The sequence below is a fragment of the Staurois parvus genome, unplaced genomic scaffold, assembly GCF_062004578.1.
Source record: "Staurois parvus isolate SC_StPar_1 unplaced genomic scaffold, SC_StPar_1.0 ptg000574l, whole genome shotgun sequence".
In the NCBI taxonomy this organism is placed as follows: domain Eukaryota; kingdom Metazoa; phylum Chordata; class Amphibia; order Anura; family Ranidae; genus Staurois; species Staurois parvus.
In genome coordinates, this window is record NW_028318370.1 from 3,019,597 (window position 1) to 3,034,534 (window position 14,938).

Below are 14,938 nucleotides of genomic sequence, written 5' to 3' on the forward strand. Positions count from 1 at the left end.
CTGATTGTACTGTTGTGGGTTTAGTAACACCTTAAAGCTGAACCCCCAGGTAGATATAAAAAACACAAACTAATAACTCTGTAATCATAATTAAATGCATTTCAATGCAAGCAATTTAAATGGTATCAGCCTCCTGCAGCAGGGCTGGAGTGTGGGAGGAGAAAGCAGTACAAGGAGCCAATCAGTTCATGTGCTGACAAGAAGCAAGCTGATAGGAGAAGGAAGAGTGACAGAGTTGAGTTCATCAGTGTGCTGCTTCTCCTTTTACTCTCCAGTCACAGGCTGGGGGTGGGAGCAATACAACATAGGCTCAGAGGAGGTAGGTTGAATGCTGCTGGCCATCAGACTGAGGACATCTAGTGGAATCAAAAAGAAGCACATGGGACATCACTGGCTTAAATTTGAATATTGCATCAAAGTTCTGCTTTAATCATATGCAGGAGGCCAAGGACATACAAGGCAATGGTGAGAAGGCCAAAAGTATGCAACAGGCCTTTCAAAGAATCGGCTTTGTCTTCTAAACATACATCCCGTCCTCTATCACAATCAGCAAGCAACAGATCCTGGTGCCAGTGACACACATACACATATAGGAAGACAGGAATTTTATTCACTTTCTTAAAGAAAAAAGGGGCAACCATAAAATCATACACAACTTGATGTTAGGTAGACATTGGTTAAAATAAAGCTGTTCCCAGCTGTCCCTATAGACAAATATACAGTAGCAATAGGAAAGCTCACTGGCTCTGCCAATGGGCAGGCTTACCTGAGGTTCCAGTGCAGGATTGTCCAATACCAAGTCTAAAAAATATGGCCGACCGTTGGCTGCCATAATGCTCCCGGCAACCGGAGATCAGCCCCAGGTGTAGTAGTGGAGTCCGCACCCTTAAGCCAAGAACACACAGGTCCAATGTTGGGCGGCATCAGCCCGTGTGTAGGGCAATCGGTCTGACAGTTTGTTCGGCGTCTGTCAAAAGGGGCGTGACTGAAGGTCTGCCGGTCAGCTCCCGATCACCGCTCTCAGCCAATGGCACAGCGGGGTAGATCGCTGTACTAACATCAAATAGTTAGTACAGCGGCTCCTCCTGAGCTGTACTAACCCAGCGGGCTGAACGAAAAAAAAAACCCCATAAGAGTGTACCCAGCTTTATGCTACAAAGAGTACCTGTCACCATCAGATCCTGTCTCTGAGGTCAGCACAATTAAGGACACACTCCAGCAGACGATGCGTTTTACTATGGCTATAGAGCGAGCCACGTTCTGAAGGTTCTAAGGCAGTGGTTGTCAACTTGTGAGGTATAGGGGCCCTCAGCTGCAGCCCCTTGTGTCACTAATGGGCTGCACATATTACCAGGTCTATGTAATGCTACAGTAGAGTGTCAGAGTCTGAAGACTTACTAGAGGGAACAGACAAACTGCAGTCGTGTTGCAGGAGACAGTCAGAGACTGGGGACATGTTACATAAGACGGCTAGCGTTCATTTAGTAAAGGAGTTGCAATGACACTGATCTCTATCAGTGCTGGGGTCCAAGGGCCACACTGCAAGCACCAAAAGGGTCACATACAGCCCTTGGGTCATAGGTTGGGCACCAAGGTTAAGGCTTTCTTCTCCAAAAACACCCAAGTATTTGCGTTGATCCCACAGATGGGTAGCTGTCATTTCAAACTCTTTGGGGAATGATTTACTAAAACTGGAGCAGCTCTGACAATAAAACCTGGAAGCTGATTGGTTTCTATGCAAAGCTTAATTGAACAAGCTGAAGCTATTATTATACAGGATTTATATCGCACCAACAGTTTGCTCGGCGCTTTACAAAATAAAGGGAGACAATACAGGAACAATACCAGAGGGTTAGAAGGGCCCTGCTCCTGGGAGCTTACAATCTAGGAGGGAGGGGCTAGTGGTACAAAAGGTAGTAACTGCGGGGGATAGAGTGGTGGGGAGAGTAGAAGATTCCATTATTAGCTGAAGGCTGGATAGGCTTCCCTGAAGAGATAGGTTTTCAGAGATCGCCTAAATGTGGGCAGAGTAGGTGATAGTCTGATAGATTGGGGTAGAGAGTTCCAGAGGATGGAGGAGGCTCTGGAGATGTCCTGGAGATGAGCATAGGAGGAGGAGACAAGGGAGCTGTTAGAAGCTGATTGGCTGCCATGCACAGCTGCACCAGATTCGGAGTGCTCCAGTTTTAGTAAATCTCCCCCATTGTGTCTGGGCATCTGCACAATATCACTGCTAAGGTAAGAACTCTGCTCTCTTGAACCCTGTGAACAGTAGGTGTACAGGGGATGTCATCTAATCGCCTGCTATTAGTCAGCTCCCGCTGGAGTCTGCCCTCCCTGCTGCATTGTTTGGTGTTTGAAACGGAACAGGTTAAATCGACAAGAGGCAGAGTTTTATACAAAGTTCCTAAAAAAACAGAACATTTCTTTGCACCTGATGGAAGGGTTCCATGATCCCTGATTTAAATATTATTAGGATGGAAATAGTAAGTAAATCCAAACCTGTACAAGGCCTGGTTCACACTACTGTGATGTGACTTTATTGCCATTTACTGACCCGCCCATGTCAACTCCGCCCCGTGACAGCAGCTACTGACCCGCCCATGTCAACTCCGCCCCGTGACAGCAGCTACTGACCCGCCCATGTCAACTCCACCCCGTGACAGCAGCTACTGACCCGCCCATGTCAATTTCACCGCGTGACAGCAGCTACTGACCCGCCCATGTCAACTCCTCCCCGTGACAACAGCTACTGACCCGCCCATGTCAACTCCGCCCCGTGACAGCAGCTATTGATCCGCCCATGTCAACTCCGCCCCGTTACAGCAGCTACTGACCCGCCCATGTCAACTCCGCACCATGACAGCAGCTACTGACCCGCCCATGTCAACTCATGCTTCGTCTGTGAGTATGTTTTTACCTTTCATACCTTTCAATAAACCTTGGATAATGCACTAGGTGTGTGCGCCACCTGTTTTCTCTCTATCCAGTGGCTGATCTCCCCGTCTGAGGAGGGCTGCACCCCTGAAGCATTTCCTTTGGTTGTCACTGTCCTGGTACCCTGGGCTTCCCTTTTGGCTGTGCATTTCCTGAGGCGCTGGAGAGTACATACGATATTAGGATACCCTTTAACACCTAGGCCCTGTTCACATGCTGAATATTTGGTGCAGGTCAACTCCTCATATCGGTGTCATTATAGCAAGTAGCACTTGCCACATCTCTGCATTTTTTTCCAGAGCAGTTTTTAAAAGTGATGTCTTTTAAAATAAGATGAATTCTGACAAACACACATGTACCGTGCAGATGACTGGAAATGCATGAAAAACGCACAGTGCAGGAGATCGGCATTTTAACACAGGAGGTATCCTCTCTGCCTGATAAATGTGTGAACGATAAGCCTGAAAAAAAGCTTTAGAAAAGTATAAAGAAGTATAAAATAAAATGCAGGCATTCTGAAATGTGACCATGTGAACTAACACTTAACCCCCTAATCCTCACTCTAACCCAGACTACAACGTCATCCAGTCTTTCTCAGCTAGGGTTCCATCAAAGGTCCCTAGGGTTTCCTGGGGTAATTAGAAATTTCTGACTCTCAAAAAAGGAACATTAACACCAATGATCATTTTAGTTTTCTGTGGGGGGGGGGGGGGCTTTCTTACCCCCTGTGGCAGGTATTCTTCCCAAACATAAAAACAATATGTTGCGCTCCTTCTTTGAATATTAAATCAATACATATTTCCAATAAATATATCAAAAAATCAATATTAATAAACTTGTGAAAAACAGAAAATCATGTGAAATCAAAATGTCATCCCATGCTCATTATACAAAAAATATACAATATAAAAAATTGGTCAATCACAACCCCCTGATGAAGCCGCGTGACCAGCGGCGTAACGCGTAGGGGAGGGGCTACGACGTCACTGGCCATTTGAGGATGACAGGTCTACACAAGGCAGGCAGTGTTTGGCATGCTGTTGATGTATTGTTGGCGATATAAAAGCGGTTTTTAAATGTGAGTGCAACTGATTAATAAAGCACTGTTTTTTAAAAAGATAAAGCACTATTTTTGGTAATTTTCTTTCCACTGAGGGCACCTGCCAAGGAAAGGAAAGCAGGATATAAGCAGTATAAGAGTAAGATCCCAGCAGGAGTAGGAGACGGGAAGCAGCCTGAGAGGAACCCACCACTCTTCATATGGTGCAACAAACATCAGTCCGATTGAGTGGACAAAAAGCGTTATTAGCCTGTTACAGGCTAATCTGGAGGTGAGCGCACATCTTATACTCACTAAGGAAGTCACCTGGAATTATTTATTTGATTTGAATCACTGGGAAAAGTCACATCTTTTTTTCATTGAAGACTGATTAATTTTTATATATTTTTTATATTATATAATTTTTGTATAATGAGCACAGGATGACATTTTGATTTCACATGATTTTCTGTTTTTCACAAGTTTATTAATATTGATTTTTTTATATATTTATTGAAAATATGTATTGATTTAATATTCAAAGAAGGAGCGCAACATATTGTTTTTATGTTTATTTGCACATTTAAAGAGGATGTGTTGTATGTCTGCGATCCTGTAATAGCAGTAAGTGGCTCGCAAGTTACATCTTTGTTTTTATTTGAGGTATTCTTCCCACTTATCAGCAATATAGGAACATTTTTCCCATTGCCTACAAGTGTAATGGGGCCCTTCCCCCAGTAAACACCAATCTAAGTGGCCCTTCTTCACTGACCTCCAATGTAAATGGGATCCTTTACACTATATATCAGCACTAATAAAGCGGAGCTCCACCCAAAAGGGGAAGTTCCGCTTTAAGGACTGCTCCCCTGCTCCCCATTAAGGATTGGCACCTTTGGGGGGCGGCGGGGGAGCGGGTACCCCAATTTGACAGGTACCCGCTCCCACTTCCAGTCCAATCGCCTAGGCGATCAGAAGTGGAAGGTGTCCTCCTTCCTCCCCTGTAGTCTTTTGAGGCACGTGACAGGTCCCAGAAGACTACAGGACCATTCATGAAGCGCAGAGTTACTTGCGCATGCACAGTGGGCACCCGGCTGTGAAGCTGCAAGCTGTCACAGTCAGGTGCGCACACTGAAGATGCCGGCCTCCTGGAATACAGGACAGTTGGTGAAACGGGCTGCATGGGACACACTGCGGGACTAAGGGACAGGTAAGTGGCTGTTATTTAAAAGTCAGCAGCTACAGTTTTTGTAGCTGCTGACTTTTATTGTTTGACAGGGTGCGTGGAACTCCGCTTTAAGGAACACTTTAATTTTGGCTGTGTAGGCATTATTAGCACTATAATTTATTTCATTTCTTTAATATTACTGAAAAAAATGTTGTCATATAGAGCAATACAGGGTATTGCAATGCAAATGCTTAAAGAACTTTTGGCCATACTTCTATTCTGGGGCACCAGAATGCAGCCAACCCCAGGCTCTGTCAGGATCCTGACCGTATTGTCAGGATCCACCCAGATGCCTGACTGGCAGCTTGCTCAGCTTCTCACTGCTGGAGAGACAGAGCAGAGAGTGGTGTCTTCTCACCTGGAACCACCCAGGTAACTGCACCACTGGCTCCCAGCGGATCTAGAATGGAGCGATCTGCATTCATGTCAGCGCTGTTCTAGGGCTTAGACCCATCAGGGGACAGCTGCTGCTTCAGACTGATGCTGCAGCATGGGTGCCTATGTGGTTTTTTTTTTGTAGTCCCATACTTCCCCTTTAATCTATATTTTTCTATATTTACAAATTTTACTGATCACACCAATGTACCATGAAGTGTAGCTATAGTAATTTGTATCAGGGGTTCCCTGAGACCTAAAAGAAGGAATTTTGTCATACCTGTAAATTCTACACCTTGGAGTACAATATAGGACACATGACTTGTATTCCTAGACCATGGGTTATATGCAGGCTACCTTCAGATGATTGGACAGAAACCGCTTGCTAGGGCTGCCCATACAGAGTCATCATATAACCCTACCCAGTTTGTCAGACTCCAGATTTTTAGCAAGTAATAAGGAGTGACTAAGTCCTGTACTGCATTCCAAGATGAGGAGTTTACAGGTAAGTCAGAATTGTGACTAGAGGCCCATGTGGTGGCCTTGTAAATCTAGGAAGCAGATGCTTAATGCTGGAAAGCCCAAGAGACACCAACATCCCTGGTGGAATGGGCTCTGATAGGGAAAGGTGGAACTCTATCCCTAAGGTCATAGACCCTAGAGATGTGTAGCCTGATTCACCTTGCAATGATGGAGCGGGAAGCAAGATGTCTTCTACGAGGACACAAAAGCAGAACAAAGAGCGACTCGGTTATGCAAAGAGAGGCTGTAGCTTTCAGGTAGACCCTGGCAGCCCTGGCAACATCCAAGCAGTGAGGGGCAATTTCCTTGTCATGGTTTGGGTCAAGACACAGGGAAGAAAGAACACTGTCCTCATTGAGGTGGAAAGAAGAGACCACTTTAGGTAATAAAAAAAAACACCCCACTTTATCCTTGTGCAAAACAAGCAAATGTTCTGCCAACTCAGAAACACCTAGTAGATGTAGTGGCCATCGGAAGGGCAACCTTTGGGAGGTCTTCCAAAGGAATGTCTCTAATTGGTTCAAAGGAGGGTGTCAGGGAAGAAATCTAGAGAAATCCTGGCAAATGTGACAATGCCCAATATGCCCGTGCAAATTTGCGCAACAATGTGCGCATAGGCACACAGCACGTAGTGGTGCATCAGCACATGCAAAGTGCGATAGTTGCTGGTGCCTAGGGGTCTTTATAAGGACTGCACCTCATCTCAGTAATTTCTGGATTATCATCAGCCTTCTGTTCCTGTGTGAGTTACTCTGCTTGATTATTTGTTACTGACTCCCGGCTTGACCCTGACCTGTTCCTGCTTCTCTAATGGCTCTGACCTCCACTTGCTACACAGATCTGCTCCTGTCTGTTCCTGATTGATTTCCTGTGTCTGACTCTGGCTTGCTCCTGACTATGCTTCTGCCTCAGTTCCTGATTTATATGCTATGTGTAACCCCAGGCCCTGACTTCTGACTACGCTTCCTGCTCTGCCCATCTGTCAAGGTGTTCCAGAGAGTCATCTGCCGTGTCCTCTCTGCGCACAGGTGTCTTCTCACCTGGAACCACCAGGCAACTGCACCACTGGCAACCCGTGCTTCTTTGGGCACTGCACCTTCTGTCTCCACCTTCAGAGGTGCTTTACACGTAAGGGGAGCCTTCTTGTCACCCCAGCCTCCAGCCAGGTACGTCACAGCGGGTCTTTAAAGTACAGAGAGAACCAGTTTCAGATCCCCAGGAGACACAGGAGATCGAATTGATGAAATTATATGAGCAACTACCTGAAAAAAGGTCTTGATTAGGGATTGTGAGGCAAGAGGTTTCTAGAGGAGAATGAACAATGCAGAAACCTGTTCTTTTAATGGGTTTTATGGTGACAGATGCTGGTCAAGACCAGACAGAAGAAAGGCCAAAATACTAGTGACAGAGAATTGCCTTGTATTCAGCCTTTGATGCACCATGGCCAATCTTGCGGAAATTGGATTTTCTTGCTCTGAGTAAGGTGGAATTACCAGACTGAGAAATACTCCCATCCTTTAGGACCTGGGTTTCAACAATCATACCGTTAAATCCAGTGACTGAGAAGTAGGATGGAACATAATCCCTAAAAGAGGGGACATCCTCAATAGGGACTGTAATGTGTTTGCTGAAAACTAAAATAGCAGGGTACACTAGCAAATAATAGCCGATTTCTTCTTAAAATCCTTTCCCATAAGATAAATCTTAGCAAAAAGCTAAAGGAGTGTAAACCCTCTCAGGGTTGAACCAGTTCCAATGGAGTACACAATCAATCTGTACCTGTATTAGATACACATACTGTATTTAGACTCTCAGGGGCATGTTTTGGCCGTGAAGAGTCAGGTGCTGTTAGGCAAAGGCCAATGCGCACTCCACAGTAGAGCACTTAGCATGAAGATGTAGCGTGTACCTCAAAAATATCCTCAAATAAAGGAGGTTCTGCCTCTGAATTCTGAACGGGAGGGCAGGGGAAATAGAGGACATGTAGCATTTATGGCCTCTGGAGACCAAAAGGTTCTAGAAGTGGCAAGAGTTTTCCATAGACATAGCTGCAGAGAAATCTGTCTTTTTCAGACAGGCCTCATGGTGCATGCATGAGACGGAGCTAGAGTCAGAGGAAGGGAGCAGTGTCATATTAGGACTTTGCTCCAGGACAAGAACAACTATCACCCTGAGTGGTGTTCTGAGTTTCCTGCAGGCTGTCTACAGAACACATGCTATTTGGCCCCTTTGTCCCAGCTTCCTTATACTCTTGAGCTGCCATTGCTAAGTGATAGACTCTCCAGTGGGGTACTTGTGGTTATGGAGTGTGGAATAGATGGGGTTTTGCCAGATGAAGGAACCGCTATAACCCAGGAGATGACTGAGTTCCTGAGGCAGTTTCCCTGCCGAAGATTTCAGCAGAAGTACGGCAATGTACTGTGTTCGTTTTTCGTCAGAAAAGACAGGTGGGAATGTGTCATGTGGGAAGCATGAGAAGTCACCCCCTGAGACTAAGTTTCAATAGAAGAAGATGAACCACCAAAAATAAAACTGCTTGCACCAAGTAAACGTTAGAGACAAAATGGAAGGGGGTACCACAGTAAAGTGAATTACTGCCAAATCCTCTGCATGTAAAGCTGCATACCGTGCTATGCACTGCGGACTGTCATATTAAAAGCCAGGAACCGGTGATAACTTACAGAAATGTCCTGTCGTTCGTTATCCTCAGGCTGGGGCTACTAGACGTCCAGGCTTCACTTGTCACAGTGGGCACGCCCCTCAAGATCTGGGAACCACAGACATGGAGCACAGCCCTGGACCTGCATAGCACTGAGGCTAACTACGCACATTGCACTGTGCCAGGGTGAGCACTGAAACCAGGAACCAGTGTAAGATGGGGAAACAGATCTCATTGTTTGAACACTGTTGGAGTAAATCAAATGTTTTGACTGACATTCTGCGGTTTAGCCACAAGATGTCACTGTTTTCCTAACACAGCCTCAGACTGCATAAATACTTCTATATTCATGAAGAGGTGGGGTTTTCACACAGGAGGGGAGTGAACAGGAAAAGGAGACAGCAGCCATGCTTTGGAGAATGGGGCTGTGTGTGAGCTGAGAATCCGAAGCCATCCAGGTGTGAGAACATCCCTCCGTAATCAGAAATGCAGCTAAGTGAAGCTGATGGTGTTCAAGACGCTGATCCTGTTCAGAGGAAGATTGCGGCTAGTTGGAGAGACATTTGTTCTGTTCAGAGTCACCAGCGGATACAAAGCAGACCCGGGTCGGTAAGATCGTGCACGCACCTCATTTCAGGGTTGGCGCCTTGAGACTGAGACAGGCCTATAGTTAGTTAGGGTCTCTGTTTGTGTCAGGCCACAAGTGTTGTTACTGATCATTGGAAGGACTCCACAACTTAAAGTGACATTTCACATTGGAGAGCTGATAAAATCCCACAAACTGAAGCCAGACTGGTGTTTTTCTCAGAAGGAATACTCAGGCACGTGCTACAGGACCAGTTATGGGAGGGGGAATACTGTAGATTTGTGTAAGATTGTAAGCTGTTGTGCTGCACCGCAGGCTAGCCCATACCATACACTGATTCTTCCTCTTTTAGGGTAATAACAGGTAAGGTGTGGCAGCTTAGTTGTGCCCGCCAGTAAGTAAATTACTAAACTCTCTACCTTCATCCATCAGGAGGCGCCGTGCTGTGCAGCACAAGGGTCTCAGCCTTTGGGCTGGGTGTATGTAAATTTATTGTATGTTTCCAGCATTTGTGGTTGTGTTTACTTGCCACATCTAAGTAAAATTCTGTTGTTGCAAAAGCTGGTGTCGGGGTTGCTTTCCTCGTTTGTGACTTCACTGTATCCTGGGGAGCCCACCCCGGTACACGACTTACAGCAGTACCCAATGATAACATTACAGGCCCGGCACAACTGAGTGGGGTCTGGGTACAGTTCCCAAGGTACACACTCAGGGTAGCTGATCTGGAAACTGCTAGACAGAGCAGTCAGATCTTCAATGAATTGAAAAAAAATCCTTCTCCAGAGGAGAACAAGTCCATCAGCTAAGGACACTAGCAAAACATTGGAGTCTCACAAAGTGGGTGGTCTTATAAAAGTCCTAGCAAATTTTTCACCAGTATCCAGGTCACCTAGAGGTAGCATGCATATAACCCATAGTCTATGAACTCAGGTCCTGTGTCCTGTACAGTACGATTAACGGTTTCTCTGTGGTAAAGAAAGAACCTGTATAATCTATCCAATCAATCTGCATCCAATCGGGCAGGCCCTTGCACTCCTTAGTTGTACAATCAGATTGTAACATGTAGTGATTTTAGGATTATATGCGCAATTAACATATTGTATGTATGTTATTAACCTGTAAAAGCCTCCCTTATGTAGATATGCAAAAGCCCTGAGACTGCTGCTGGGTGCTGCCATCTTGGATGTGATGTCAGCAGCCCCAGAAGACTCAAATGACCAGGGGTGGGCAAACTTTGGTCCTCCAGCTGTTATGGAACTACATGTGCTATGAAGCACTGCAAGACTGACAGCCACAAGCATGATTCTCAGAGCCAAAGGCATGATGGGAATTGTAGTTCTGCAACAGCTAGAGGGCCACTGTTTTCCCAGCCATGGTCTATAATATTTCCCTTCACTCCTTCCCTTCAGCTACATACAAGGTCACATAGGGAAATAAGGGGCAGAGGAGCTGGGTCAGTACGGATATCCACAGAAGAGAGAGGGTTATGTGGGAGGGGGTGTGCTAGAGTAGTCATATTTTCTAGCAAGTTCAAAGGCACCTTGCAAGTGATTGCAATCACATGATTCTTTAATGAAAAGGAAATGCTGCCAGTAAGCATTTCAAATATTTGAATTCTCTGTGATTTTATCTACAGATTTGTGGGCTGGTGACAGGGTCTCTTCTAACTAGTTCACCCCATCTCCCCACCATCTTCTATACTATTAGACTGATGCTTTTCTTATGCACCAAACACCAAGGAGTACCAGTGCCAAATCACAGTGCCTAAAACGTCAGACCTGGAAACTGGGTGGGGAATAAAACAGGTTAGAGTGAAATGAAGTTTCAGGTCCGTTTTAGGTCAGTCCATTAGTGGCAGCTATACTTTGCAACATCCTGGAGATATTCCAGCTACTTCTTGGTCCTACTTTCTGTGTCTGTTAAGCAGCAGAGCCCCTTGTAGTCTTCTGGGCTCAGAGCACACTCGGAGAGGGCGTTCAGGAACTCCTCCAGCGGGCAGAGGCCAGCCCTACAACCTTTTACCACCTGTTCCTGCAAATGAAGAGAAGGATCATATTAAATGGGTGGATTCAACGGGATCCATCTGTGTGATTTTATACATTAACCAGCTGTGGACATTATGTGTAACACACAAAAAAACATTGTCAATGTACACAAGCAGTGTGCGGTATATTCTGTCCTTTTTCTCCAAGACAATAGCACTAAGGCTCTGTTCACACTAATGCGATTTCTGATGCGACTTGAGTCACACAGAACTGCATGAGAATGGAAATCACATTTTAAATGGTGCCCGTTCACATTAAAGCGACTCAGCACTCAAGTGCAATTTTGGAAAAGGTTCCCTGGGATACTTTGGAGCGACTTGGCCCCATAGAATATGCAAAAGCACATATGGTGGGGGTGTTCTAAAATACAAGAGTATAGGGGGTAAATAGTAAGCTTGATTCAGAAAATTACTGAGGTTGATATTCTAGTAGACCCAGAGATTTGCCTTTTTCATAGCTTTCAGTTAAAAAATACAAAGAATCTGGTTTATTTACTATTTGATTGCAGCAAAGGGACTGATACCCGAGTATTGGAGGAGACAGGAGGTGCCAAAAATAAAAGACTGGGTGGATGGGGTGGATCAAATATGTAAATTGGAGACCTGTCTATTGGGGGCTCATATCCCGGGGGTCTCTGATGCCGTTATGAGATTGATACATACTATATGTATTGCCACTTTATGGGCTATTGCCTTACATTGGAGGTCCAATGATGTACCCTTGGCCTCCATTTTACACAGAGTTGATGCTGTAATGCTCATGGAATGCATTCATTATACCTTACTGGATAAGATGCACTTATCTGATAAAAAAAATGGGAATCATGGAGGGATTATAGACATTTATTGCATGATTAATAACATTCCAAGTGAAGGTTAACTGGCATATACTGTTGACAGATGTATCATTCAACCTACTTTATCATCTACGTATTTCATGTACTTGCAATCTACTCTTTTCTATTTTTTCTCTTTCTTATATTAATATACTTTTCTGTATTGTACTTTTCAAAAGTGCCTTGTTTTTGCTGTATCACTTGAAAATGTAATGTTGTTTTACAGTCTACTTTAATGAAGAGGAATTTTATCATTTGAATGAAGATAAGATGGAGAGTCACCATACCAGATGGAACAAATGGGAGGAATTCAAAAAGTCAAGGCTAGCCTTAGAGGTTATGGGGGATTATCATAGAATAATATGGAAACACTTTGTTCTTCTTATATAGGGATTACGATCTCCAGAAATGAACAGGAAAATGCAGAGCAGAAGGGGTTAGGGATTGAATGGGGGGGGGGGGGATGGGTGGTATGCAGTGGGGCAAAAAAAGTATTTAGTCAGCCACCAATTGTGCAAGTTCTCCCACTTAAAAAGATGAGAGAGGCCTGTAATTGGCATCATAGGTAGACCTCAACTATGAGAGACAAAATGAGAAAAAAAAATCCACACAATCACATTGGCTGATTTGGAAATAATTTATTTGCAAATTATGGTGGAAAATAAGTATTTGGTGAATATGAAAAGTTCATCTCAATACTTTGTTATATATCCTTTGTTGGCAATGACAGAGGTCAAACGTTTCCTGTAAGTCTTCACAAGGTTGGCACACACTGTTGCTGGTATGTTGGCCCATTCCTCCATGCAGATCTCCTCTAGAGCAGTGATATTTTGGGGCTGTCGCTGGGCAACACGGACTTTCAACTCCCTCCAAAGGTTTTCTATGGGGTTGAGATCTGGAGACTGGCTAGGCCACTCCAGGACCTTGAAATGCTTCTTACGAAGCCACTCCTTCATTGCCTGGGTGGTATGTTTGGGATCATTGTCATGTTGGAAGACCCAGCCACGTTTCATCTTCAATGCGCTTGCTGATGGAAGGAGGTTTGCACTCAAAATCTCACGATACATGGCCCCATTCATTCTGTCCTGTACATGGATCAGTCGTCCTGGTCCCTTTGCGGAGAAACAGCCCCAAATCATGATGTTGCCACCCCCATGCTTCACAGTAGGTATGTTGTTCTTTGGATGCAACTCAGCATTCTCTCTCCTCCAAACACGACGTGATGTGTTTCTACCAAACAGTTCTATTTTGGTTTCATCTGACCATATGACATTCTCCCAATCCTCTTCTAGATCATCCAAATGCTCTCTAGCAAACTTCAGACGGGCCCCGGACATGTACTGGCTTAAGCAGGGGGACACGTCTGACACTGCAGGATCTGAGTCCCTGGCGGCATAGCGTGTTACTGATGGTAGCCTTTGTTACATTGGTCCCAGCTCTCTGCAGGTCATTCACTAGGTCCCCCGGTGTGGTCCTGGGATTTTTGCTCACCGTTCTTGTGATCATTTTGACCCCACGGGGTGAGATCTTGTGTGGAGCCCCAGATGGAGGGAGATTATCAGTGGTCTTTTATGTCTGCCATTTTCTAATTATTGCTCCCACAGTTGATTTGTTCACACCAAGCTGCTTGCCTATTGCAGATTCAGTCTTCCCAGCCTGGTGCAGGTCTACAATTTTGTTTCTGGAGTCCTTCGACAGCTCCTTGGTCTTCACCATAGTGGAGTTTGGAGTGTGACTGTTTGAGGTTGTGGACAGGTGTCTTTTATACTGATAACAAGTTCAAACAGGTGCCATTGATACAGGTAATGAGTGCAGGACAGAGGAGCCTCTTATAGAAGAAGGTACAGGTCTGTGAGAGCCAGAAATCTTGCTTGTTTGTAGGTGACCAAATACTTATTTTCCACCATAATTTGCAAATAAATTCTTTCCAAATCAGCCAATGTGATTGTCTGGATTTCTTTTCTCATTTTGTCTCTCATAGTTGAGGTCTACCTATGATGCCAATTACAGGCCTCTCTCATCTTTTTAAGTGGAAGAACTTGCACAATTGGTGGCTGACTAAATACTTTTTTGCCCCACTGTATGGGGGGGAGAAAGGGATGAAATGATACATTTTTTGATAATATGCTAAGGTTTTAATGAGTATATTTGTATAACTTGTTTATCTGAAAAAATAATAAATATTTAAATTAAAAAAAAAAGAATATGCAAAAGAACAACCAAGTCACACTATATAATTGCACTAAAATACGTGCCAAAATCACTTCGCATTAGTGTGAGCCGAACCTTAAACCAGGGCTGGACAAATTTTCTTTAATTCTAGGTGCCAGTTAAAAAAGTTAGGAGCCAGTTTTTTTTTTAATCAGTGTGGGTTATCAGCGCCCAGGGCAAGGCAAGTAATTGGCGCCCCTTAACCCTAACGTATGTAAAGCAGAGCGGCCAGCAAGTAACTCCAACATAACGCCATTATGTCAGAGTTCTAGGCTGGCATGAAAGAATAACAATAAAAACCTGTTAAAGGGCGAACTCATTATTATGCCAATTGCTGTCTCACCAACTTTCGAAATCCTCCCTTCTCCCCACAGTTACCCTCAAAGCGCTGCGCAAACTGTTGGCACTATATAAATCCTGTAAAATAATAATAATTCTTTAACAATTCCCGCTTTCCTCACCACAGCTCTCACCTCTTCACAAATCCCCCCCCCCCCACTACGG

General features: G+C 44.7%; 1 protein-coding gene across 1 annotated transcript in view; it reads right to left on the reverse strand.

Moving 5' to 3' along the window:
- Nucleotides 1-590: 590 nt before the first annotated feature.
- ACP6 (acid phosphatase 6, lysophosphatidic) overlaps nucleotides 591-14,938 on the reverse strand; it is an 84,788-nt gene continuing 70,440 nt past the window's right edge. The window contains exon 11 of the mRNA XM_089691906.1: nucleotides 591-11,374. Coding sequence (XP_089548032.1) covers nucleotides 11,234-11,374 — 141 coding nt within the window. The 3' untranslated portion in view covers nucleotides 591-11,233. The remainder of the gene's footprint in view (nucleotides 11,375-14,938) is intronic.